The sequence below is a fragment of the Notolabrus celidotus genome, chromosome 5 (genome assembly GCF_009762535.1).
Source record: "Notolabrus celidotus isolate fNotCel1 chromosome 5, fNotCel1.pri, whole genome shotgun sequence".
NCBI classification, from domain to species: domain Eukaryota; kingdom Metazoa; phylum Chordata; class Actinopteri; order Labriformes; family Labridae; genus Notolabrus; species Notolabrus celidotus.
In genome coordinates this window covers 10,910,586-10,936,999 of record NC_048276.1, presented here as the reverse complement: position 1 = coordinate 10,936,999, position 26,414 = coordinate 10,910,586, and the positions used below count along the sequence as shown (strand labels likewise).

Genomic DNA, 26,414 nt, shown 5'->3' with positions numbered 1-26,414 from the left:
AGGGTAATCACATACAGGGGCGGGGCTAGTGGCGCAATGGATAACGCGTCTGACTACGGATCAGAAGATTCTAGGTTCGACTCCTGGCTAGCTCGTGACACATTTTAACCTGTAAATCACATGTTCCTCTGTCCTCCGATTTCTACGCTACAACTGAAAGGAGCTCACTGAACCCTGCTGTATCAGTCAGACACAGCTATGGGGAAACTTCCCTTGTATCACCTGCCAGCCATCCTTCTCTGAGAACCACTTTTGTCCTGGAAGCACAAACACAGCAGTGCTGGAAACCGAAAGAAAAGAAAAAGAATTTGAAAACAGCTCTGCGACTGACTTCTGCCCTTGGTCACTGAGGAACCCATCTGAGACACTAAAGGCAAGATGATTCCTGTTCAGGACTCAAACTCCTCTATGCCAAGAAGAAGGTTTGTGGCTGATCCATGTGGCCGTGATCGTATAGTGGTTAGTACTCTGCGTTGTGGTCGCAGCAACCCCGGTTCGAATCCGGGTCACGGCAAAAGTGCTGAGCTGAACTACTTTAATGTGAATGCTCTTGTGCATGCCAGCCTCTCCTTTGCTCATCACAATTTCAAGTGGAGAGCTCAGGCAAAATTTCCCTCTTGTCACCTTGGATGTCTCTCTCACCCAGTCATCTCAGTGGCCTCTTCCACACTGCTCTCCGACTGCCAGCCCATTGCCTTTGTATAAGTGGCGTGCGAGTCAGGGTAATCACATACAGGGGCGGGGCTAGTGGCGCAATGGATAACGCGTCTGACTACGGATCAGAAGATTCTAGGTTCGACTCCTGGCTAGCTCGTGACACATTTTAACCTGTAAATCACATGTTCCTCTGTCCTCCGATTTCTACGCTACAACTGAAAGGAGCTCACTGAACCCTGCTGTATCAGTCAGACACAGCTATGGGGAAACTTCCCTTGTATCACCTGCCAGCCATCCTTCTCTGAGAACCACTTTTGTCCTGGAAGCACAAACACAGCAGTGCTGGAAACCGAAAGAAAAAGAAAAAGAATTTGAAAACAGCTCTGCGACTGACTTCTGCCCTTGGTCACTGAGGAACCCATCTGAGACACTAAAGGCAAGATGATTCCTGTTCAGGACTCAAACTCCTCTATGCCAAGAAGAAGGTTTGTGGCTGATCCATGTGGCCGTGATCGTATAGTGGTTAGTACTCTGCGTTGTGGTCGCAGCAACCCCGGTTCGAATCCGGGTCACGGCAAAAGTGCTGAGCTGAACTACTTTAATGTGAATGCTCTTGTGCATGCCAGCCTCTCCTTTGCTCATCACAATTTCAAGTGGAGAGCTCAGGCAAAATTTCCCTCTTGTCACCTTGGATGTCTCTCTCACCCAGTCATCTCAGTGGCCTCTTCCACACTGCTCTCCGACTGCCAGCCCATTGCCTTTGTATAAGTGGCGTGCGAGTCAGGGTAATCACATACAGGGGCGGGGCTAGTGGCGCAATGGATAACGCGTCTGACTACGGATCAGAAGATTCTAGGTTCGACTCCTGGCTAGCTCGTGACACATTTTAACCTGTAAATCACATGTTCCTCTGTCCTCCGATTTCTACGCTACAACTGAAAGGAGCTCACTGAACCCTGCTGTATCAGTCAGACACAGCTATGGGGAAACTTCCCTTGTATCACCTGCCAGCCATCCTTCTCTGAGAACCACTTTTGTCCTGGAAGCACAAACACAGCAGTGCTGGAAACCGAAAGAAAAAGAAAAAGAATTTGAAAACAGCTCTGCGACTGACTTCTGCCCTTGGTCACTGAGGAACCCATCTGAGACACTAAAGGCAAGATGATTCCTGTTCAGGACTCAAACTCCTCTATGCCAAGAAGAAGGTTTGTGGCTGATCCATGTGGCCGTGATCGTATAGTGGTTAGTACTCTGCGTTGTGGCCGCAGCAACCCCGGTTCGAATCCGGGTCACGGCAAAAGTGCTGAGCTGAACTACTTTAATGTGAATGCTCTTGTGCATGCCAGCCTCTCCTTTGCTCATCACAATTTCAAGTGGAGAGCTCAGGCAAAATTTCCCTCTTGTCACCTTGGATGTCTCTCTCACCCAGTCATCTCAGTGGCCTCTTCCACACTGCTCTCCGACTGCCAGCCCATTGCCTTTGTGGCGTGCGAGTCAGGGTAATCACATACAGGGGCGGGGCTAGTGGCGCAATGGATAACGCGTCTGACTACGGATCAGAAGATTCTAGGTTCGACTCCTGGCTAGCTCGTGGCACATTTTAACCTGTAAATCACATGTTCCTCTGTCCTCCGATTTCTCCGCTACAACTGAAAGGAGCTCACTTAACCCTGCTGTATCAGTCAGACACAGCTATGGGGAAACTTCCCTTGTATCACCTGCCAGCCATCCTTCTCTGAGAACCACTTTTGTCCTGGAAGCACAAACACAGCATTGCTGGAAGCAGGAAAAGAAAAGAAAAACAAATTTGAAAACAGCTCTGCGACTGACTTTTGCCCCTGGGCTGAGGAACCCATCTGAGACACTAAAGGCAAGATGATTCCTGTTCAGGACTCAAACTCCTCTATGCCAAGAAGAAGGTTTGTGGCTGAGCCATGTGGCCGTGATCGTATAGTGGTTAGTACTCTGCGTTGTGGTCGCAGCAACCCCGGTTCGAATCCGGGTCACGGCAAAAGTGCTGAGCTGAACTACTTTAATTTGATCGATCTTGTGCATGCCAGCCTCTCCTTTGCTCATCACAATTTCAAGTGGAGAGCTCAGGCAAAATTTCCCTCTTGTCACCTTGGATGTCTCTCTCACCCAGTCATCTCAGTGGCCTCTTCCACACTGCTCTCCGACTGCCAGCCCATTGCCTTTGTATAAGTGGCGTGCGAGTCAGGGTAATCACATACAGGGGCGGGGCTAGTGGCGCAATGGATAACGCGTCTGACTACAGATCAGAAGATTCTAGGTTCGACTCCTGGCTAGCTCGTGGCACATTTTAACCTGTAAATCACATGTTCATCTGTCCTCCGATTTCTCCGCTACAACTGAAAGGAGCTCACTGAACCCTGCTGTATCAGTCAGACACAGCTATGGGGAAACTTCCCTTGTATCACCTGCCAGCCATCCTTCTCTGAGAACCACTTTTGTCCTGGAAGCACAAACACAGCAGTGCTGGAAACCGAAAGAAAAAGAATTTGAAAACAGCTCTGCGACTGACTTCTGCCCCTGGTCACTGAGGAACCCATCTGCGACACTAATGGCAAGATGATTCCTGTTCAGGACTCAAACTCCTCTATGCCAAGAAGAAGGTTTGTGGCTGATCCATGTGGCCGTGATCGTATAGTGGTTAGTACTCTGCGTTGTGGTCGCAGCAACCCCGGTTCGAATCCGGGTCACGGCAAAAGTGCTGAGCTGAACTACTTTAATGTGAATGCTCTTGTGCATGCCAGCCTCTCCTTTGCTCATCACAATTTCAAGTGGAGAGCTCAGGCAAAATTTCCCTCTTGTCACCTTGGATGTCTCTCTCACCCAGTCATCTCAGTGGCCTCTTCCACACTGCTCTCCGACTGCCAGCCCATTGCCTTTGTGGCGTGCGAGTCAGGGTAATCACATACAGGGGCGGGGCTAGTGGCGCAATGGATAACGCGTCTGACTACGGATCAGAAGATTCTAGGTTCGACTCCTGGCTAGCTCGTGACACATTTTAACCTGTAAATCACATGTTCCTCTGTCCTCCGATTTCTCCGCTACAACTGAAAGGAGCTCACTTAACCCTGCTGTATCAGTCAGACACAGCTATGGGGAAACTTCCCTTGTATCACCTGCCAGCCATCCTTCTCTGAGAACCACTTTTGTCCTGGAAGCACAAACACAGCATTGCTGGAAGCAGGAAAAGAAAAGAAAAACAAATTTGAAAACAGCTCTGCGACTGACTTTTGCCCCTGGGCTGAGGAACCCATCTGAGACACTAAAGGCAAGATGATTCCTGTTCAGGACTCAAACTCCTCTATGCCAAGAAGAAGGTTTGTGGCTGAGCCATGTGGCCGTGATCGTATAGTGGTTAGTACTCTGCGTTGTGGTCGCAGCAACCCCGGTTCGAATCCGGGTCACGGCAAAAGTGCTGAGCTGAACTACTTTAATTTGATCGATCTTGTGCATGCCAGCCTCTCCTTTGCTCATCACAATTTCAAGTGGAGAGCTCAGGCAAAATTTCCCTCTTGTCACCTTGGATGTCTCTCTCACCCAGTCATCTCAGTGGCCTCTTCCACACTGCTCTCCGACTGCCAGCTCATTGCCTTTGTATAAGTGGCGTGCGAGTCAGGGTAATCACATACAGGGGCGGGGCTAGTGGCGCAATGGATAACGCGTCTGACTACGGATCAGAAGATTCTAGGTTCGACTCCTGGCTAGCTCGTGGCACATTTTAACCTGTAAATCACATGTTCATCTGTCCTCCGATTTCTCCGCTACAACTGAAAGGAGCTCACTGAACCCTGCTGTATCAGTCAGACACAGCTATGGGGAAACTTCCCTTGTATCACCTGCCAGCCATCCTTCTCTGAGAACCACTTTTGTCCTGGAAGCACAAACACAGCAGTGCTGGAAACCGAAAGAAAAAGAATTTGAAAACAGCTCTGCGACTGACTTCTGCCCCTGGTCACTGAGGAACCCATCTGCGACACTAATGGCAAGATGATTCCTGTTCAGGACTCAAACTCCTCTATGCCAAGAAGAAGGTTTGTGGCTGATCCATGTGGCCGTGATCGTATAGTGGTTAGTACTCTGCGTTGTGGTCGCAGCAACCCCGGTTCGAATCCGGGTCACGGCAAAAGTGCTGAGCTGAACTACTTTAATGTGAATGCTCTTGTGCATGCCAGCCTCTCCTTTGCTCATCACAATTTCAAGTGGAGAGCTCAGGCAAAATTTCCCTCTTGTCACCTTGGATGTCTCTCTCACCCAGTCATCTCAGTGGCCTCTTCCACACTGCTCTCCGACTGCCAGCCCATTGCCTTTGTGGCGTGCGAGTCAGGGTAATCACATACAGGGGCGGGGCTAGTGGCGCAATGGATAACGCGTCTGACTACGGATCAGAAGATTCTAGGTTCGACTCCTGGCTAGCTCGTGGCACATTTTAACCTGTAAATCACATGTTCCTCTGTCCTCCGATTTCTCCGCTACAACTGAAAGGAGCTCACTTAACCCTGCTGTATCAGTCAGACACAGCTATGGGGAAACTTCCCTTGTATCACCTGCCAGCCATCCTTCTCTGAGAACCACTTTTGTCCTGGAGGCACAAACACAGCAGTGCTGGAAACCGAAAGAAAAAGAAAAATAATTTGAAAACAGCTCTGCGACTGACTTCTGCCCCTGGTCACTGAGGAACCCATCTGAGACACTAATGGCAAGATGATTCCTGTTCAGGACTCAAACTCCTCTATGCCAAGAAGAAGGTTTGTGGCTGAGCCATGTGGCCGTGATCGTATAGTGGTTAGTACTCTGCGTTGTGGTCGCAGCAACCCCGGTTCGAATCCGGGTCACGGCAAAAGTGCTGAGCTGAACTACTTTAATGTGAATGCTCTTGTGCATGCCAGCCTCTCCTTTGCTCATCACAATTTCAAGTGGAGAGCTCAGGCAAAATTTCCCTCTTGTCACCTTGGATGTCTCTCTCACCCAGTCATCTCAGTGGCCTCTTCCACACTGCTCTCCGACTGCCAGCTCATTGCCTTTGTATAAGTGGCGTGCGAGTCAGGGTAATCACATACAGGGGCGGGGCTAGTGGCGCAATGGATAACGCGTCTGACTACGGATCAGAAGATTCTAGGTTCGACTCCTGGCTAGCTCGTGGCACATTTTAACCTGTAAATCACATGTTCCTCTGTCCTCCGATTTCTCCGCTACAACTGAAAGGAGCTCACTTAACCCTGCTGTATCAGTCAGACACAGCTATGGGGAAACTTCCCTTGTATCACCTGCCAGCCATCCTTCTCTGAGAACCACTTTTGTCCTGGAAGCACAAACACAGCATTGCTGGAAGCAGGAAAAGAAAAGGAAAACAAATTTGAAAACAGCTCTGCGACTGACTTTTGCCCCTGGGCTGAGGAACCATTCTGAGACACTAAAGGCAAGATGATTCCTGTTCAGGACTCAAACTCCTCTATGCCAAGAAGAAGGTTTGTGGCTGAGCCATGTGGCCGTGATCGTATAGTGGTTAGTACTCTGCGTTGTGGTCGCAGCAACCCCGGTTCGAATCCGGGTCACGGCAAAAGTGCTGAGCTGAACTACTTTAATTTGATCGATCTTGTGCATGCCAGCCTCTCCTTTGCTCATCACAATTTCAAGTGGAGAGCTCAGGCAAAATTTCCCTCTTGTCACCTTGGATGTCTCTCTCACCCAGTCATCTCAGTGGCCTCTTCCACACTGCTCTCCGACTGCCAGCCCATTGCCTTTGTATAAGTGGCGTGCGAGTCAGGGTAATCACATACAGGGGCGGGGCTAGTGGCGCAATGGATAACGCGTCTGACTACGGATCAGAAGATTCTAGGTTCGACTCCTGGCTAGCTCGTGGCACATTTTAACCTGTAAATCACATGTTCATCTGTCCTCCGATTTCTCCGCTACAACTGAAAGGAGCTCACTGAACCCTGCTGTATCAGTCAGACACAGCTATGGGGAAACTTCCCTTGTATCACCTGCCAGCCATCCTTCTCTGAGAACCACTTTTGTCCTGGAAGCACAAACACAGCAGTGCTGGAAACCGAAAGAAAAAGAAAAATAATTTGAAAACAGCTCTGCGACTGACTTCTGCCCCTGGTCACTGAGGAACCCATCTGAGACACTAATGGCAAGATGATTCCTGTTCAGGACTCAAACTCCTCTATGCCAAGAAGAAGGTTTGTGGCTGAGCCATGTGGCCGTGATCGTATAGTGGTTAGTACTCTGCGTTGTGGTCGCAGCAACCCCGGTTCGAATCCGGGTCACGGCAAAAGTGCTGAGCTGAACTACTTTAATGTGAATGCTCTTGTGCATGCCAGCCTCTCCTTTGCTCATCACAATTTCAAGTGGAGAGCTCAGGCAAAATTTCCCTCTTGTCACCTTGGATGTCTCTCTCACCCAGTCATCTCAGTGGCCTCTTCCACACTGCTCTCCGACTGCCAGCTCATTGCCTTTGTATAAGTGGCGTGCGAGTCAGGGTAATCACATACAGGGGCGGGGCTAGTGGCGCAATGGATAACGCGTCTGACTACGGATCAGAAGATTCTAGGTTCGACTCCTGGCTAGCTCGTGACACATTTTAACCTGTAAATCACATGTTCCTCTGTCCTCCGATTTCTCCGCTACAACTGAAAGGAGCTCACTGAACCCTGCTGTATCAGTCAGACACAGCTATGGGGAAACTTCCCTTGTATCACCTGCCAGCCATCCTTCTCTGAGAACCACTTTTGTCCTGGAAGCACAAACACAGCATTGCTGGAAGCAGGAAAAGAAAAGGAAAACAAATTTGAAAACAGCTCTGCGACTGACTTTTGCCCCTGGGCTGAGGAACCATTCTGAGACACTAAAGGCAAGATGATTCCTGTTCAGGACTCAAACTCCTCTATGCAAAGAAGAAGGTTTGTAGCTGAGCCATGTGGCCGTGATCGTATAGTGGTTAGTACTCTGCGTTGTGGCCGCAGCAACCCCGGTTCGAATCCGGGTCACGGCAAAAGTGCTGAGCTGAACTACTTTAATGTGATCGCTCTTGTGCATGCCAGCCTCTCCTTTGCTCATCACAATTTCAAGTGGAGAGCTCAGGCAAAATTTCCCTCTTGTCACCTTGGATGTCTCTGTCACCCAGTCATCTCAGTGGCCTCTTCCACACTGCTCTCCGACTGCCAGCCCATAGCCTTTGTATAAGTGGCGTGCGAGTCAGGGTAATCACATACAGGGGCGGGGCTAGTGGCGCAATGGATAACGCGTCTGACTACGGATCAGAAGATTCTAGGTTCGACTCCTGGCTAGCTCGTGGCACATTTTAACCTGTAAATCACATGTTCATCTGTCCTCCGATTTCTCCGCTACAACTGAAAGGAGCTCACTGAACCCTGCTGTATCAGTCAGACACAGCTATGGGGAAACTTCCCTTGTATCACCTGCCAGCCATCCTTCTCTGAGAACCACTTTTGTCCTGGAAGCACAAACACAGCATTGCTGGAAGCAGGAAAAGAAAAGAAAAACAAATTTGAAAACAGCTCTGCGACTGACTTTTGCCCCTGGGCTGAGGAACCATTCTGAGACACTAAAGGCAAGATGATTCCTGTTCAGGACTCAAACTCCTCTATGCCAAGAAGAAGGTTTGTGGCTGAGCCATGTGGCCGTGATCGTATAGTGGTTAGTACTCTAACCCCGGTTCGAATCCGGGTCACGGCAAAAGTGCTGAGCTGAACTACTTTAATGTGATCGCTCTTGTGCATGCCAGCCTCTCCTTTGCTCATCACAATTTCAAGTGGAGAGCTCAGGCAAAATTTCCCTCTTGTCACCTTGGATGTCTCTCTCACCCAGTCATCTCAGTGGCCTCTTCCACACTGCTCTCCGACTGCCAGCCCATTGCCTTTGTATAAGTGGCGTGCGAGTCAGGGTAATCACATACAGGGGCGGGGCTAGCGGCGCAATGGATAACGCATCTGACTACGGATCAGAAGATTCTAGGTTCGACTCCTGGCTAGCTCGTGACACATTTTAACCTGTAAATCACATGTTCCTCTGTCCTCCGATTTCTACGCTACAACTGAAAGGAGCTCACTGAACCCTGCTGTATCAGTCAGACACAGCTATGGGGAAACTTCCCTTGTATCACCTGCCAGCCATCCTTCTCTGAGAACCACTTTTGTCCTGGAAGCACAAACACAGCAGTGCTGGAAACCGAAAGAAAAAGAAAAATAATTTGAAAACAGCTCTGCGACTGACTTCTGCCCCTGGTAACTGAGGAACCCATCTGAGACACTAAAGGCAAGATGATTCCTGTTCAGGACTCAAACTCCTCTATGCCAAGAAGAAGGTTTGTGGCTGAGCCATGTGGCCGTGATCGTATAGTGGTTAGTACTCTGCGTTGTGGCCGCAGCAACCCCGGTTCGAATCCGGGTCACGGCAAAAGTGCTGAGCTGAACTACTTTAATGTGATCGCTCTTGTGCATGCCAGCCTCTCCTTTGCTCATCACAATTTCAAGTGGAGAGCTCAGGCAAAATTTCCCTCTTGTCACCTTGGATGTCTCTCTCACCCAGTCATCTCAGTGGCCTCTTCCACACTGCTCTCCGACTGCCAGCCCATTGCCTTTGTATAAGTGGCGTGCGAGTCAGGGTAATCACATACAGGGGCGGGGCTAGTGGCGCAATGGATAACGCGTCTGACTACGGATCAGAAGATTCTAGGTTCGACTCCTGGCTAGCTCGTGACACATTTTAACCTGTAAATCACATGTTCCTCTGTCCTCCGATTTCTACGCTACAACTGAAAGGAGCTCACTGAACCCTGCTGTATCAGTCAGACACAGCTATGGGGAAACTTCCCTTGTATCACCTGCCAGCCATCCTTCTCTGAGAACCACTTTTGTCCTGGAAGCACAAACACAGCAGTGCTGGAAACCGAAAGAAAAAGAAAAAGAATTTGAAAACAGCTCTGCGACTGACTTCTGCCCTTGGTCACTGAGGAACCCATCTGAGACACTAAAGGCAAGATGATTCCTGTTCAGGACTCAAACTCCTCTATGCCAAGAAGAAGGTTTGTGGCTGATCCATGTGGCCGTGATCGTATAGTGGTTAGTACTCTGCGTTGTGGTCGCAGCAACCCCGGTTCGAATCTGGGTCACGGCAAAAGTGCTGAGCTGAACTACTTTAATGTGATCGCTCTTGTGCATGCCAGCCTCTCCTTTGCTCATCACAATTTCAAGTGGAGAGCTCAGGCAAAATTTCCCTCTTGTCACCTTGGATGTCTCTCTCACCCAGTCATCTCAGTGGCCTCTTCCACACTGCTCTCCGACTGCCAGCCCATTGCCTTTGTGCCGTGCGAGTCAGGGTAATCACATACAGGGGCGGGGCTAGTGGCGCAATGGATAACGCGTCTGACTACGGATCAGAAGATTCTAGGTTCGACTCCTGGCTAGCTCGTGGCACATTTTAACCTGTAAATCACATGTTCATCTGTCCTCCGATTTCTCCGCTACAACTGAAAGGAGCTCACTGAACCCTGCTGTATCAGTCAGACACAGCTATGGGGAAACTTCCCTTGTATCACCTGCCAGCCATCCTTCTCTGAGAACCACTTTTGTCCTGGAAGCACAAACACAGCAGTGCTGGAAACCGAAAGAAAAAGAATTTGAAAACAGCTCTGCGACTGACTTCTGCCCCTGGTCACTGAGGAACCCATCTGCGACACTAATGGCAAGATGATTCCTGTTCAGGACTCAAACTCCTCTATGCCAAGAAGAAGGTTTGTGGCTGAGCCATGTGGCCGTGATCGTATAGTGGTTAGTACTCTGCGTTGTGGTCGCAGCAACCCCGGTTCGAATCCGGGTCACGGCAAAAGTGCTGAGCTGAACTACTTTAATGTGAATGCTCTTGTGCATGCCAGCCTCTCCTTTGCTCATCACAATTTCAAGTGGAGAGCTCAGGCAAAATTTCCCTCTTGTCACCTTGGATGTCTCTCTCACCCAGTCATCTCAGTGGCCTCTTCCACACTGCTCTCCGACTGCCAGCCCATTGCCTTTGTATAAGTGGCGTGCGAGTCAGGGTAATCACATACAGGGGCGGGGCTAGTGGCGCAATGGATAACGCGTCTGACTACGGATCAGAAGATTCTAGGTTCGACTCCTGGCTAGCTCGTGGCACATTTTAACCTGTAAATCACATGTTCCTCTGTCCTCCGATTTCTCCACTACAACTGAAAGGAGCTCACTGAAAACCTGCTGTATCAGTCAGACACAGCTATGGGGAAACTTCCCTTGTATCACCTGCCAGCCATCCTTCTCTGAGAACCACTTTTGTCCTGGAAGCACAAACACAGCATTGCTGGAAGCAGGAAAAGAAAAGAAAAACAAATTTGAAAACAGCTCTGCGACTGACTTTTGCCCCTGGGCTGAGGAACCCATCTGAGACACTAAAGGCAAGATGATTCCTGTTCAGGACTCAAACTCCTCTATGCCAAGAAGAAGGTTTGTGGCTGAGCCATGTGGCCGTGATCGTATAGTGGTTAGTACTCTGCGTTGTGGTCGCAGCAACCCCGGTTCGAATCCGGGTCACGGCAAAAGTGCTGAGCTGAACTACTTTAATGTGATCGCTCTTGTGCATGACAGCCTCTCCTTTGCTCATCACAATTTCAAGTGGAGAGCTCAGGCAAAATTTCCCTCTTGTCACCTTGGATGTCTCTCTCACCCAGTCATCTCAGTGGCCTCTTCCACACTGCTCTCCGACTGCCAGCCCATTGCCTTTGTATAAGTGGCGTGCGAGTCAGGGTAATCACATACAGGGGCGGGGCTAGTGGCGCAATGGATAACGCGTCTGACTACGGATCAGAAGATTCTAGGTTCGACTCCTGGCTAACTCGTGACACATTTTAACCTGTAAATCACATGTTCCTCTGTCCTCCGATTTCTACGCTACAACTGAAAGGAGCTCACTGAACCCTGCTGTATCAGTCAGACACAGCTATGGGGAAACTTCCCTTGTATCACCTGCCAGCCATCCTTCTCTGATAACCACTTTTGTCCTGGAAGCACAAACACAGCATTGCTGGAAACCGAAAGAAAAAGAAAAATAATTTGAAAACAGCTCTGCGACTGACTTCTGCCCCTGGTCACTGAGGAACCCATCTGAGACACTAATGGCAAGATGATTCCTGTTCAGGACTCAAACTCCTCTATGCCAAGAAGAAGGTTTGTGGCTGAGCCATGTGGCCGTGATCGTATAGTGGTTAGTACTCTGCGTTGTGGCCGCAGCAACCCCGGTTCGAATCCGGGTCACGGCAAAAGTGCTGAGCTGAACTACTTTAATGTGATCGCTCTTGTGCATGCCAGCCTCTCCTTAGCTCATCACAATTTCAAGTGGAGAGCTCAGGCAAAATTTCCCTCTTGTCACCTTGGATGTCTCTCTCACCCAGTCATCTCAGTGGCCTCTTCCACACTGCTCTCCGACTGCCAGCCCATTGCCTTTGTATAAGTGGCGTGCGAGTCAGGGTAATCACATACAGGGGCGGGGCTAGTGGCGCAATGGATAACGCGTCTGACTACGGATCAGAAGATTCTAGGTTCGACTCCTGGCTAGCTCGTTGCACATTTTAACCTGTAAATCACATGTTCATCTGTCCTCGGATTTCTCTGCTACAACTGAAAGGAGCTCACTGAACCCTGCTGTATCAGTCAGACACAGCTATGGGGAAACTTCCCTTGTATCACCTGCCAGCCATCCTTCTCTGAGAACCACTTTTGTCCTGGAAGCACAAACACAGCATTGCTGGAAGCAGGAAAAGAAAAGGAAAACAAATTTGAAAACAGCTCTGCGACTGACTTTTGCCCCTGGGCTGAGGAACCCATCTGAGACACTAAAGGCAAGATGATTCCTGTTCAGGACTCAAACTCCTCTATGCCAAGAAGAAGGTTTGTGGCTGAGCCATGTGGCCGTGATCGTATAGTGGTTAGTACTCTGCGTTGTGGTCGCAGCAACCCCGGTTCGAATCCAGGTCACGGCAAAAGTGCTGAGCTGAACTACTTTAATGTGATCTTGTGCATGCCAGCCTCTCCTTTGCTCATCACAATTTCAAGTGGAGAGCTCAGGCAAAATTTCCCTCTTGTCACCTTGGATGTCTCTCTCACCCAGTCATCTCAGTGGCCTCATCCACACTGCTCTCCAACTGCCAGCCCATTGCCTTTGTATGAAGTGGCTAGTGTGTGGCAAATTTTTGAAGACTAAATATTTTCAACCCATAAGTTAGGGATGCACTGAAAATTCAGCCACCGGAAATTTTGATGACGCAAGCAAAAACTGCGTCTTGATTGCCTACGCAAAAGCTAGTCCTGCAGCGCAGATCACGAGTTCCCTGCGACATTCACTTCACACCAGTGGGATTTAATAGAGAACATTCCTCTCTTCTTGCCCCCTTTGAGCAGCTAACTAAAGAGATCAGCTCCTCTGATGAACCTGTAGCAGAAGTTACTCCTTTAATTGCAGCACTAAAGCAACTTTTAAGCAAAGAGGTTGAGACGGGCCGCAGAGTGAAAACAATGAAAAGTACACTCTTAGAGTCTGTCAGCACACGTTTCCCTGATATCTACTCGGATCCTCTGCACTTCATCGCGACTGTACTTGATCCGCGTTATAAAGATCAGAGATCAAAGATCACAGGGAAGCGCACAGTGCAGGAGAAGGAGAACAGAGCGGCCTAGGGGCAGGGGCGTGTCCAGAGCTTTTTGACTGGGGTGGCCCAACTGAGGCTCTCACATAGGCAGGGGTGGCCAGTGCATTTACAAATAAATAACATTTACCCTTTCTGTCTTCACAACATACTATCATTAAAGTATTAAACAGTTGTTATATTCCCTTTGACTTAAAAAAAAAACATAACAAAGTGGCATAAATCTTCTAAGCTTAATTCTTTAAGGACTTACAAAAGATGTTTTTTTAAAAGTCACATTTGAGGATAAAGAGCCTCGAAATTGCCTGTGCAACACAAACGGAAAACGCATGGCTTAATCTAAAAACCCAAGGAGTGAAATGTTACAACTGTCCCTGGTTTCCCTACTAATAATTGGCATAATAATTTATTTCGGTGTTTCGGTTTTCGGCCTTGGTTTCCTCATTTTCGGTTTTCGGTTTCGGCCAAGAATTTTCATTTCGGTGCATCCCTACTATAAGTACAACTTTGGATATGAAAATTTTCATAAGAGAAATACATTTTTTAGTGGTTGACTTTTATGAATAGTAGGGTTGAACGATTTTAGGTAAAGATCTAATTGCGATTTTCTGGCAGATAATGCGATTTCAATTCGATTTACTATTTTCTTCAAATCAAGCTTCAGTGAAATAAATAAATGAACACACACACACACACACACACACACACACACACACACACACACACACACACACACTTACCAATTGCAAGATGCAGCCTGTGTCCAAAACATTCCAACTAAGATACGGTTGGGTCGTTCTGCTTGACCACATATCAGTAGTTGTGGCGTAATAATCATAGACTGTATAAAGGTAATACTCCACATTTTTCAGCTCTGTTACCACCTATTCTTTACACTCTGCGTTCAGCTGTGGGATGGCAACCTGGTTGAAGTAACTGCGGTCAAGCCGTCCGTCACTGAGATCTTCGTGGTCAACTCAGCCGTCTTTAAATTTCGAGTGCACGAGTATTCTCAGCAGTGTGGTAAATGCGGAGAAACAGCGTATTTTCTTCCGGTTTCCAAAATAAGGGTACATAAGTGACATTCAGCTAGCCTATATATCAAACATACATTAAAAATAAAATGTTTCATTTGAGTGGTTCGTGCGCCCATGATGACAAAAATGGACTTCCTTATTTTTTTTTACAACACCAATGTGGAGAAATGCCTAAGAAAAAGTCCTATTTATTTATTTATTTTTTTCGATATTTTATTTATAGTTTTTCGTTTTTACAAAGTGAAGTATGTCGTAAACAGAGCATAAAAGTCCTATTTATACCTGCAGTTTGCATGTTATTTTTATTTAAATGGTGTTTCGTGTGCTGTTAAAAACATTTGCTGAATAATTCCTGGCTATGGGTGGTACATTTGACTTCTACACATTCAAGACTACAACTACACTTGATATGAATAATTCTTACTGCACAGAATTTAAGAAAGTCAAGTGTAAAAGTCCCATATTTATACCTGCAGACGCATTTTTGACCTTATTTGAGGTACAGTAAAAACACATTGCTCAATAATTCCGAGCTATGGGTGGTATATTTGACTTCTACATATCTAAGACTACAACCATACTTGATGTCAACAATTTTTACTGCAAAGATTTTAAGAAATTCAAGTATAAAAGTCCCATATTTATACCAGGAGACGCATATTTGACCATATTTGAGGTACTGTAAAAACCCATTGCTCAATAATTCCAAGCTATGGGTGGTATATTTGACTTCTACACATCTAAGACTACAACTATACTTGATATCACAAATTTTTACTGCATAGATTTAAAGAAATTTTAAGTAACAATGTCCCATATTTATACCAGGAGACGCCTATATGACCATATTTGAGGTACAGTAAAAACACATTGCCCAATAATTCTGAGGTATGGATGGTATATTTGACTTCTACACATCTAAGACTACAACCATACTTCATATCAAGACTTTTAACTACATAGATTTTAAGAAATTTAAGTATAAAAGCCCTATATTTGTATCTGCAGATTGCATATTTGACCATATTTGAGGTACAGTAAAAACACATTGCTCAATAATTCTGAGCTATGGGTGGTATATTTGACTTCTACATATCTAAGAATACAACCATACTTAATATCAAGACTTTTTACGGCACCAATGTGCAGAAATTCAAGTATAAAACTCCCACATTTATACCAGGAGATTGCATTATTGACCACATTTGAGTTACTGTAAAAACACATTGCTCAATAATTCCGAGCTCTGAGTGATATATTTGACTTCTACACATCTAAGACTACAACCATACTTCATATCAAGACTTTTTACTGCACAGATTTTAAGAAATTTAAGAATAAAAGTCCCATATTTGTATCCACAGATTGCATATTTGACCATATTTGAGGTACAGTAAAAACACATTGCTCAATAATTCTGAGCTATGGGTGGTATATTTGACTTCTACACATCTAAGACTACAAGCATACTTGATATCAAGATTTTTTACTGCACCAATGTGGAGAAATTCAAGTATAAAAGTTCCATATTTATACCAGGAGACGCCTATATGACCATATTTGAGGTACAGTAAAAGCACATTGCTCAATAATTCTGAGCTATGGGTGGTATATTTGACTTCTACACATCAAAGACTACAACCATACTTGATATCAAGACTTTTTACTGCACAGATTTTAAGAAATTTAAGAATAAAAGTCCCATATTTGTATCCACAGATTGCATATTTGACCATATTTGAGGTACAGTAAAAGCACATTGTTCAATAATTCTGAGCTATGGATGGTATATTTGACTTCTACACATCAAAGACTACAACCATACTTGATAAAGACTTTTTACTGCATAGATTTTAAGAAATTTAAGTATAAAAGCCCCATATTTATACCAGGAGACGCCTATATGACCATATTTGAGGTACAGTAAAAACACATTGCTCAATAATTCTGAGCTATGGGTGGTATATTTGACTTCTACACATCTAAGACTACAAGCATACTTGATATCAAGATTTTTTACTGCACCAATGTGGAGAAATTCAAGTATAAAAGTTCCATATTTATACCAGGAGACGCCTATATGACCATATTTGAGGTACAGTAAAAGCACATTGCTCAATAATTCTGAGCTATGGGTGGTATATTTGACTTCTACACATCAAAGACTACGACTATACTTGATATCAAGACTTTTTACTGCATAGATTTTAAGAAATTTAAGAATAAAAGTCCCATATTTGTATCCACAGATTGCATATTTGACCATATATGAGGTACAGTAAAAACACATTGCTCAATAATTCCGAGCTATGAGTGATATATTTGACTTCTACACATCAAAGACTACAACCATAGTTGATATCAAGACTTTTTACTGCATAGATTTTAAGAAATTTAAGTATAAAAGCCCCATATTTATACCAGGAGACGCCTATATGACCATATTTGAGGTACAGTAAAAACACATTGCTCAATAATTCTGAGCTATGGGTGGTATATTTGACTTCTACACATCTAAGACTACAAGCATACTTGTATCAAGATTTTTTACTGCACCAATGTGGAGAAATTCAAGTATAAAAGTTCCATATTTATACCAGGAGACGCCTATATGACCATATTTGAGGTACAGTAAAAGCACATTGCTCAATAATTCTGAGCTATGGGTGGTATATTTGACTTCTACACATCAAAGACTACGACTATACTTGATATCAAGACTTTTTACTGCACAGATTTTAAGAAATTTAAGAATAAAAGTCCCATATTTGTATCCACAGATTGCATATTTGACCATATTTGAGGTACAGTAAAAGCACATAGCTCAATAATTCTGAGCTATGGGTGGTATATTTGACTCCTACACATTTTAGACTACAACTATACTTAATATCAAGACTTTTTACGGCACCAATGTGGAGAAATTCAAGTATAAAAGTCCCATATTTATACCAGGAGATTGCATATTTGACCACATTTGAGTTACTGTAAAAACACATTGCTCAATAATTCCGAGCTATGAGTGATATATTTGACTTCTACACATCTAAGACTACAACCATACTTCATATCAAGACTTTTTACTGCATAGATTTTAAGAAATTCATGTACAAAAGTCCCATATTTGTATCCGCAGATTGCATATTTGACCATATTTGAGGTACAGTAAAAACACATTGCTCAATAATTCCGAGGTGTGGGTGGTATATTTGACTTCTACACATCTAAGACTACAACCATACTTCATATCAAGACTTTTTACTGCACAGATTTTAAGAAATTTAAGAATCAAAGTCCCATATTTGTATCCACAGATTGCATATTTGACCATATTTGAGGTACAGTAAAAGCACATTGTTCAATAATTCAGAGCTATGGGTGTTATATTTGACTTCTACACATCAAAGACTACAACCATACTTCATATCAAGACTTTTTACTGCATAGATTTCAAGAAATTTAAGTATAAAAGCCCCATATTTTTATCTGTAGATTGCATATTTGACCATATTTGAGGTACAGTAAAAACACATTGCTCAGTAATTCTGAGCTATGGGTGGTATATTTGACTTCTACACATCTAAGACTACAACCATACTTAATATCAAGACTTTTTACTGCACCAATATTTTTTAAATATTTTTTTTAGTATTTAATAGACAGATATGAAGAAGAGAAAATTATGTACAATGGTGTTTTGCAGATAAAACTAATTATTTTACCCTTTTACAGATTCAATGTGACAGCTGTTGCAGGTGGTTCCATAAACACTGCCTACAAATGGACACTGCAGAGTGGAAAAAGATGAAGAATGTAGACTGGAAGTGCATTTTGTGCAAAAAGTAAAAAGATGAGGATTGTGTTTGATTTTGTTTTGTGTTTAGTCTTTGATGACTTTGACATTTTTTGTACAGGTTTTTATTAAACATTGTGTGATATTCTGTCATGATTACTGCATTATTCTTGAAGTATAATGATAATACTTCACCCAGGGCCAGGAATTATTGATCTATGTGTTTTTAGAGTACCTCAAATATGGTCAAATATGCCATCTGCAGATACAAATATGGGACTTTTATTGATGAATTTCTCCACATTGGTGCAGGACAAAGTCTTGTTGTTAAGCTTAGTTGTAGTCTTAGATGAGAAGAAGTCAAATAAACCACCAATGGCTCGGAATTATTGATTAATGTGTTTTTACTGTACCTCAAATATGGTCATATAGGCGTCTCCTGGTATAAATATGGGGCTTTTATACTTAAATTTCTTAAAATCTATGCAGTAAAAAGTCTTGATATCAAGTATAGTTGTAGTCTTAGATGTGTAGAAGTCAAATATACCACCCAGAGCTCAGAATTATTGAGCAATGTGTTTTTACTGTACCTTAAATATGGTCATATAGGCGTCTCCTGGTATAAATATGGGACCTTAACACTTAAATTTCTTAACATCTGAGCAGTAAAAAGTCTTGATATTAAGTATAGTTGTAGTCTTAGATGTGTTGAAGTCAAATATACCACCAATAGCTCAGATTTATTGAGCAATGTGTTTTTGCTGTTCCTCAAATATGGTCAAATATGCAATCTGCAGATACAAATATGGGGCTTTTATACTAGAATTTCTCCACATTGGTGCAGTAAAAATTATTGATATTAAGTATGGTTGTAGTCGTAGATGTGTAGAAGTCAAATGTACCACCCATAGCTCGGAATAATTGAGCAATGTTTTTTTACCGTACCTCAAATATGGTCATATAGGCGTCTCCTGGTATAAATATTGGGCTTTTATACTTAAATTTCTTAAAATCTATGCAGTAAAAAGTCTTGATATCAAGTATGGTTGTAGTCTTTGATGTGTAGAAGGCAAATATACCACCCATAAGTCAGAATTATTGAACAATGTGCTTTTACTGTACCTCAAATATGGTCAAATATGCAATCTGCAGATACAAATATGGGACTTTTATTCTTATATTTCTTAAAATCTATGCAGTAAAAAGTCTTGATATCAAGTATAGTTGTAGTCTTCGATGTGTAGAAGTCAAATATATCACTCATAGCTCGGAATTATTGAGCAATGTTTATTTACAGTACCTCAAATATGGTCAAATATGCAATCTGTGGATACAAATATGAGGCTTTTATACTTGAATTTCTCCACATTGATAGAGTAAAAATTCTTCATATCAAGTATGGTTTTAGTCTTAGATGTGTAGAAGGCAAATATATCACCCATACCTCGGAATTATTGAGCAATGTGTTTTTACTGTACCTCAAATATGGTCAAATATGCAATCTGCAGATACAAATATGGAGCTTTAATACTTAAATTTCTTAAAATCTATGTAGTAAAAAGTCTTTATTTAAAGTATAGTTGTAGTCTTAGATGTGTAGAAGTCAAATATACCACCCATAGCTCAGAATTATTGAGCAATGTGTTTTTACAGTAACTCAAATGTGGTCAAATATGCAATCTCCTGGTATAAATATGGGACTTTTATACTTGAATTTCTTGAAATCTGTGCAGTAAAAAGTCTTGATATTAAGTATTGTTGTAGTCTTTCATGCGTAGACATCAAATATACCACCCATAGCTCAGAATTATTGAGCAATGTGTTTTTACTGTACCTCAAATATGGTCATATAGGCGTCTCCTGGTATAAATATGGGACTTTTATACTTGAATTTCTTGAAATCTGTGCAGTAAAAAGTCTTTATTTAAAGTATCGTTGTAGTCTTAGATGTGTAGAAGTCAAATATACCACCCATAGCTCGGAATTATTGAGCAATGTGTTTTTACAGTAACTCAAATGTGGTCAAATATGCAATCTCCTGGTACAAATATGGGACTTTTATACTTGAATTTCTTGAAATCTATGCAGTAAAAAATCTTGATATCAAGTATGGTTGTAGTCTTTGATGTGTAGAAGTCAAATATACCACCCATAGCTCAGAATTATTGAACAATGTGTTTTTACTGTACCTCAAATATGGTCAAATATGCAATCTGCGGATACAAATATGGGACTTTTATTCTTAAATTTCTTAAAATCTATGCAGTAAAAAGTCTTGATATCAAGTATAGTCGTAGTCTTAGATGTGTAGAAGTTAAATATACCATCCATAGCTCAGAATTATTGAGCAATGTGTTTTTACTGTACCTCAAATACGGTCATATAGGCGTCTCCTGGTATAAATATGGGACTTTTATACTTGAATTTCTTGAAATCTGTGCAGTAAAAAGTCTTGATATTAAGTATTGTTGTAGTCTTAGATGTGTAGAAGTCAAATATACCACCCATAGCTCGGAATTATTGAGCAATGTGTTTTTACTGTACCTCAAATATGGTCAAATATGCAATCTGCAGATACAAATTTGGAGCTTTAATACTTAAATTTCTTAAAATCTATTTAGTAAAAAGTCTTTATTTAAAGTATAGTTGTAGTCTTAGATGTGTAGAAGTCAAATATACCACCCATAGCTCAGAATTATTGAGCAATGTGTTTTTACAGTAACTCAAATGTGGTCAAATATGCAATCTCCTGGTATAAATATGGGACTTTTATACTTGAATTTCTTGAAATCTGTGCAGTAAAAAGTCTTGATATTAAGTATTGTTGTAGTCTTAGATGTGTAGAAGTCAAATATACCACCCATAGCTCGGAATTATTGAGCAATGTGTTTTTACTGTACCTCAAATATGGTCAAATATGCAATCTGCAGATACAAATATGGGGCTTTAATACTTAAATTTCTTAAAATCTATTCAGTAAAAAGTCTTGATTTTAATTATAGTTGTAGTCTTAGATGTGTAGAAGTCAAATATACCACCCATAGCTCGGAATTATTGAGCAATGTGTTTATACAGTAACTCAAATGTGGTCAAATATGCAATCTCCTGGTATAAATATGGGACTTTTATACTTGAATTTCTCCACATTGATGCAGTAAAAAGTCTTGATATCAAGTATAGTTGTAGTCTTTGATGTGTAGAAGTCAAATATACCACCCATAGCTCAGAATTATTGAACAATGTGCTTTTACTGTACCTCAAATATGGTCAAATATGCAATCTGCGGATACAAATATGGGACTTTTATTCTTAAATTTCTTAAAATCTATGCAGTAAAAAGTCTTGATATCAAGTATAGTCGTAGTCTTAGATGTGTAGAAGTCAAATATACCACCCATAGCTCAGAATTATTGAGCAATGTGTTTTTACAGTAACTCAAATGTGGTCAAATATGCAATCTCCTGGTATAAATATGGCACTTTTATACTTGAATTTCTTGAAATCTGTGCAGTAAAAAGTCTTGATATTAAGTATTGTTGTAGTCTTAGATGTGTAGAAGTCAAATATACCACCCATAGCTCGGAATTATTGAGCAATGTGTTTTTACTGTACCTCAAATATGGTCAAATATGCAATCTGCAGATACAAATATGGGACTTTTATACTTGAATTTCTCCACATTGGTGCAGTAAAAAATCTTGATATCAAGTATGGTTGTAGTCTTAGATGTGTAGAAGTCAAATATACCACCCATAGCTCAGAATTATTGAGCAATGTGTTTTTACTGTACCTCAAATATGGTCAAATATGCAATCTGCAGATACAAATATGGGACTTTTATACTTGAATTTCTCCACATTGGTGCAGTAAAAAATCTTGATATCAAGTATGGTTGTAGTCTTAGATGTGTAGAAGTCAAATATACCACCCATAGCTCAGAATTATTGAGCAATGTGTTTTTACTGTACCTCAAATATGGTCAAATATGCATTCTGCAGATACAAATATGGGACTTTTATACTTGAATTTCTACACATTAATGCAGTAAAAAATCTTGATATCAAGTATGGTTGTAGTCTTAGATGTGTAGAAGTCAAATATACCACCCATAGCTCAGAATTATTGAGCAATGTTTATTTACTGTACCTCAAATATGGTCATATAGGCGTCTCCTGGTATAAATATGGGACTTTTATACTTGAATTTCTTGAAATCTGTGCAGTAAAAAGTCTTGATATTAAGTATTGTTGTAGTCTTAGATGTGTAGAAGTCAAATATACCACCCATAGCTCAGAATTATTGAGCAATGTGTTTTTACAGTAACTCAAATGTGGTCAAATATGCAATCTCCTGGTATAAATATGGGACTTTTATACTTGAATTTCTTGAAATCTGTGCAGTAAAAAGTCTTGATATTAAGTATTGTTGTAGTCTTAGATGTGTAGAAGTCAAATATACCACCCATAGCTCAGAATTATTGAGCAATGTGTTTTTACTGTACCTCAAATATGGTCAAATATGCATTCTGCAGATACAAATATGGGACTTTTATACTTGAATTTCTACACATTAATGCAGTAAAAAGTCTTGATATCAAGTATAATTTTAGTCTTAGATGTGTAGAAGTCAAATATACCACCCATAGCTCGGAATTATTGAACAATGTGCTTTTACTGTACCTCAAATATGGTCATATAGGCGTCTCCTGGTATAAATTTGGGACTTTTATACTTGAATTTCTTGAAATCTGTGCAGTAAAAAGTCTTGATATCAAGTATAGTTGTAGTCTTAGATGTGTAGAAGTCAAATATATCACTCATAGCTCGGAATTATTGAGCAATGTGTTTTTACAGTACCGCAAATATGGTCAAATATGCAATCTGCAGATACAAATATGGGGCTTTAATACTTAAATTTCTTAAAATCTATTCAGTAAAAAGTCTTGATTTTAATTATAGTTGTAGTCTTAGATGTGTAGAAGTCAAATATACCACCCATAGCTCGGAATTATTGAGCAATGTGTTTATACAGTAACTCAAATGTGGTCAAATATGCAATCTCCTGGTATAAATATGGGACTTTTATACTTGAATTTCTCCACATTGATGCAGTAAAAAGTCTTGATATCAAGTATAGTTGTAGTCTTTGATGTGTAGAAGTCAAATATACCACCCATAGCTCAGAATTATTGAACAATGTGCTTTTACTGTACCTCAAATATGGTCAAATATGCAATCTGCGGATACAAATATGGGACTTTTATTCTTAAATTTCTTAAAATCTATGCAGTAAAAAGTCTTGATATCAAGTATAGTCGTAGTCTTAGATGTGTAGAAGTCAAATATACCACCCATAGCTCAGAATTATTGAGCAATGTGTTTTTACAGTAACTCAAATGTGGTCAAATATGCAATCTCCTGGTATAATATGGCACTTTTATACTTGAATTTCTTGAAATCTGTGCAGTAAAAAGTCTTGATATTAAGTATTGTTGTAGTCTTAGATGTGTAGAAGTCAAATATACCACCCATACCTCGGAATTATTGAGCAATGTGTTTTTACTGTACCTCAAATATGGTCAAATATGCAATCTGCAGATACAAATATGGGACTTTTATACTTGAATTTCTCCACATTGGTGCAGTAAAAAATCTTGATATCAAGTATGGTTGTAGTCTTAGATGTGTAGAAGTCAAATATACCACCCATAGCTCAGAATTATTGAGCAATGTGTTTTTACTGTACCTCAAATATGGTCAAATATGCATTCTGCAGATACAAATATGGGACTTTTATACTTGAATTTCTACACATTAATGCAGTAAAAAGTCTTGATATCAAGTATAATTTTAGTCTTAGATGTGTAGAAGTCAAATATACCACCCATAGCTCAGAATTATTGAGCAATGTTTATTTACTGTACCTCAAATATGGTCATATAGGCGTCTCCTGGTATAAATATGGGACTTTTATACTTGAATTTCTTGAAATCTGTGCAGTAAAAAGTCTTGATATTAAGTATTGTTGTAGTCTTAGATGTGTAGAAGTCAAATATACCACCCATAGCTCAGAATTATTGAGCAATGTGTTTTTACTGTACCTCAAATATGGTCAAATATGCAATCTGCAGATACAAATATGGGACTTTTATACTTGAATTTCTCCACATTGGTGCATTAAAAAATCTTGATATCAAGTATGGTTGTAGTCTTAGATGTGTAGAAGTCAAATATACCACCCATAGCTCAGAATTATTGAGCAATGTGTTTTTACTGTACCTCAAATATGGTCAAATATGCATTCTGCAGATACAAATATGGGACTTTTATACTTGAATTTCTACACATTAATGCAGTAAAAAGTCTTGATATCAAGTATAATTTTAGTCTTAGATGTGTAGAAGTCAAATATACCACCCATAGCTCGGAATTATTGAACAATGTGCTTTTACTGTACCTCAAATATGGTCATATAGGCGTCTCCTGGTATAAATTTGGGACTTTTATACTTGAATTTCTTGAAATCTGTGCAGTAAAAAGTCTTGATATCAAGTATAGTTGTAGTCTTAGATGTGTAGAAGTCAAATATATCACTCATAGCTCGGAATTATTGAGCAATGTGTTTTTACAGTACCGCAAATATGGTCAAATATGCAATCTGCAGGTAGGACTATTATTCTGGCATTTCTCCACATTGGTGCCGTAAAAAAATAATAAAGTGCCTCTTTTTTCATCATGGGCACATGAAGTACTTCAATGTTACACATTTTATTTTGAATGTATGTTCGATATGTAGGCTAGCTGAAAGTCCTTAATACCCTTATTTTGAAAACCGGAAGAAAATACGCTGTTTCTCCGCATTTACCACACTGCTGAGAATACTCGTGCACTCGAAATTTAAAGACGGCTGAGTTGACCACGAAGATCTCAGTGACGGACGGCTTGACCGCAGTTTGAAGTAGGTGCGGGAAGGAATTGCATATCTATCTATTTTAAACAAAATAAAAGACTTCTGTTCATTATATTTAAGGTAGCTTTAAATACAATTGACAGCAACAAACAGGGTTTGGTTTTGGCTTTGTTGCCTTTCTTTTGACGCGCCGTGAGAGACTTCTGACTCCTTAAGTTTCGTTTTGGTCGTCGTCAGTTTAACTTTCACTTTAGATCAGAGTTAAAAATGTGTTTTCTGTTGCCTTTGATCTCAGGAGAGGTATGTCTATTTAATGCTTAATTAAATAACTAAGCAGACATCTCTGGTCACGGGCACACAGTCTCTCCTCCTGTCGTCTGTCTCAATGCATTAATGTATGAGTGCAGAGGATGTGTCACTCACCGTCGCACCGGGAAAGTCGCGGCCGTAACAGGTGAGGAAGAAAATGAATGTATTGAGAGAGAGAGCTGGATGTTGCAACTTTAGCACGACAGGTTTTGCACGGTAGCCTACCTGTTTCTGGTGCACGTCTGCAGCCTCAAACCCGAAATACTCCCAAATGACCGACGTGCTGTTTTTCTTTGGGATGAATCCCTTAACTCCGCGTTCAAAACACGTTAATGTGACAAAGCACGAGGAGCAGGTTAATACTGATTGGTTAGGGTCACCTGTCCACGAGTAGCATGCCGTTTCTGATTGGTGAGCTTGGCAGGATGGCAGGGAGATGGCATGTATGTGTAAAATAGTTGACACAACAGATCCTGGGTCAGTCAGGAGCGCTGCAAAAAAACGCAGCTTTGGTCGAGTTGTCTGAAATCGCAATTTCGATCTGAAAACAATAAATCGGACAGCAATCGGAAAAATCCTTTACTTATAAATCTCTAGGGAAAAAACGCAATTTTCCGAAAATGTTTTCATACCTGGCTTGCAAATGTATGATCCAATGCGTTTACTTAAAGAAAATGATATTTGTAAAACAATTAATAAAAACAGTCAGTGTGTGAGTATTGATACCTGTAGCAATGCCTCGCTTTCTTCAGTTCTGCCTCTCCGAAATTCCAATTCTGCCCCCTCAACCATCAAAAGAACTTGAATATCAAGGTCTCCCCAATGAGAACATTCATCAATACCCTCCTGCAATATCCGAGCTGTCTCTTCATTTAGGTTCTTTCCTAGAGACACACAGATGCACATCTATAAACACGCACATACACATACAAATGTGATGAATGAATGAACACCATAGACTGTATAACATAGATGAACACATACAGACACAATATAAAAAAAACAC

The 26,414-nt window shown here is 41.7% G+C and overlaps 1 protein-coding gene and 35 non-coding genes across 45 annotated transcripts in view; 35 read left to right on the top strand and 1 right to left on the bottom strand.

Moving 5' to 3' along the window:
* LOC117813017 (cilia- and flagella-associated protein 54-like) overlaps positions 1-26,414 on the bottom strand; it is a 94,802-nt gene that overhangs the window by 47,625 nt on the left and 20,763 nt on the right. For all 10 annotated transcript variants that reach the window (XM_034684045.1, XM_034684048.1, XM_034684047.1 and 7 more), the window contains one exon: positions 26,135-26,292. In XM_034684045.1, the coding sequence (XP_034539936.1) occupies positions 26,135-26,292 (158 nt within the window). The remainder of the gene's footprint in view (positions 1-26,134; positions 26,293-26,414) is intronic.
* trnar-acg lies at positions 23-95 on the top strand. The gene has a single exon. It is a non-coding gene; the product is annotated as a tRNA-Arg (tRNA).
* trnah-gug lies at positions 443-514 on the top strand. The gene has a single exon. It is a non-coding gene; the product is annotated as a tRNA-His (tRNA).
* trnar-acg lies at positions 742-814 on the top strand. Its single transcript has one exon. It is a non-coding gene; the product is annotated as a tRNA-Arg (tRNA).
* trnah-gug lies at positions 1,163-1,234 on the top strand. The gene has a single exon. It is a non-coding gene; the product is annotated as a tRNA-His (tRNA).
* Positions 1,462-1,534, top strand: trnar-acg. Its single transcript has one exon. It is a non-coding gene; the product is annotated as a tRNA-Arg (tRNA).
* Positions 1,883-1,954, top strand: trnah-gug. Its single transcript has one exon. It is a non-coding gene; the product is annotated as a tRNA-His (tRNA).
* trnar-acg lies at positions 2,176-2,248 on the top strand. Its single transcript has one exon. It is a non-coding gene; the product is annotated as a tRNA-Arg (tRNA).
* trnah-gug lies at positions 2,597-2,668 on the top strand. The gene has a single exon. It is a non-coding gene; the product is annotated as a tRNA-His (tRNA).
* On the top strand, positions 2,896-2,968 carry trnac-aca. The gene has a single exon. It is a non-coding gene; the product is annotated as a tRNA-Cys (tRNA).
* On the top strand, positions 3,311-3,382 carry trnah-gug. Its single transcript has one exon. It is a non-coding gene; the product is annotated as a tRNA-His (tRNA).
* Positions 3,604-3,676, top strand: trnar-acg. Its single transcript has one exon. It is a non-coding gene; the product is annotated as a tRNA-Arg (tRNA).
* trnah-gug lies at positions 4,025-4,096 on the top strand. The gene has a single exon. It is a non-coding gene; the product is annotated as a tRNA-His (tRNA).
* Positions 4,324-4,396, top strand: trnar-acg. The gene has a single exon. It is a non-coding gene; the product is annotated as a tRNA-Arg (tRNA).
* Positions 4,739-4,810, top strand: trnah-gug. The gene has a single exon. It is a non-coding gene; the product is annotated as a tRNA-His (tRNA).
* Positions 5,032-5,104, top strand: trnar-acg. The gene has a single exon. It is a non-coding gene; the product is annotated as a tRNA-Arg (tRNA).
* Positions 5,453-5,524, top strand: trnah-gug. The gene has a single exon. It is a non-coding gene; the product is annotated as a tRNA-His (tRNA).
* trnar-acg lies at positions 5,752-5,824 on the top strand. The gene has a single exon. It is a non-coding gene; the product is annotated as a tRNA-Arg (tRNA).
* Positions 6,173-6,244, top strand: trnah-gug. Its single transcript has one exon. It is a non-coding gene; the product is annotated as a tRNA-His (tRNA).
* Positions 6,472-6,544, top strand: trnar-acg. Its single transcript has one exon. It is a non-coding gene; the product is annotated as a tRNA-Arg (tRNA).
* Positions 6,893-6,964, top strand: trnah-gug. The gene has a single exon. It is a non-coding gene; the product is annotated as a tRNA-His (tRNA).
* On the top strand, positions 7,192-7,264 carry trnar-acg. The gene has a single exon. It is a non-coding gene; the product is annotated as a tRNA-Arg (tRNA).
* trnah-gug lies at positions 7,613-7,684 on the top strand. Its single transcript has one exon. It is a non-coding gene; the product is annotated as a tRNA-His (tRNA).
* Positions 7,912-7,984, top strand: trnar-acg. The gene has a single exon. It is a non-coding gene; the product is annotated as a tRNA-Arg (tRNA).
* On the top strand, positions 8,616-8,688 carry trnar-acg. The gene has a single exon. It is a non-coding gene; the product is annotated as a tRNA-Arg (tRNA).
* trnah-gug lies at positions 9,037-9,108 on the top strand. The gene has a single exon. It is a non-coding gene; the product is annotated as a tRNA-His (tRNA).
* Positions 9,336-9,408, top strand: trnar-acg. Its single transcript has one exon. It is a non-coding gene; the product is annotated as a tRNA-Arg (tRNA).
* On the top strand, positions 9,757-9,828 carry trnah-gug. The gene has a single exon. It is a non-coding gene; the product is annotated as a tRNA-His (tRNA).
* On the top strand, positions 10,050-10,122 carry trnar-acg. The gene has a single exon. It is a non-coding gene; the product is annotated as a tRNA-Arg (tRNA).
* On the top strand, positions 10,465-10,536 carry trnah-gug. The gene has a single exon. It is a non-coding gene; the product is annotated as a tRNA-His (tRNA).
* trnar-acg lies at positions 10,764-10,836 on the top strand. Its single transcript has one exon. It is a non-coding gene; the product is annotated as a tRNA-Arg (tRNA).
* trnah-gug lies at positions 11,186-11,257 on the top strand. Its single transcript has one exon. It is a non-coding gene; the product is annotated as a tRNA-His (tRNA).
* Positions 11,485-11,557, top strand: trnar-acg. The gene has a single exon. It is a non-coding gene; the product is annotated as a tRNA-Arg (tRNA).
* On the top strand, positions 11,906-11,977 carry trnah-gug. Its single transcript has one exon. It is a non-coding gene; the product is annotated as a tRNA-His (tRNA).
* On the top strand, positions 12,205-12,277 carry trnar-acg. Its single transcript has one exon. It is a non-coding gene; the product is annotated as a tRNA-Arg (tRNA).
* Positions 12,626-12,697, top strand: trnah-gug. The gene has a single exon. It is a non-coding gene; the product is annotated as a tRNA-His (tRNA).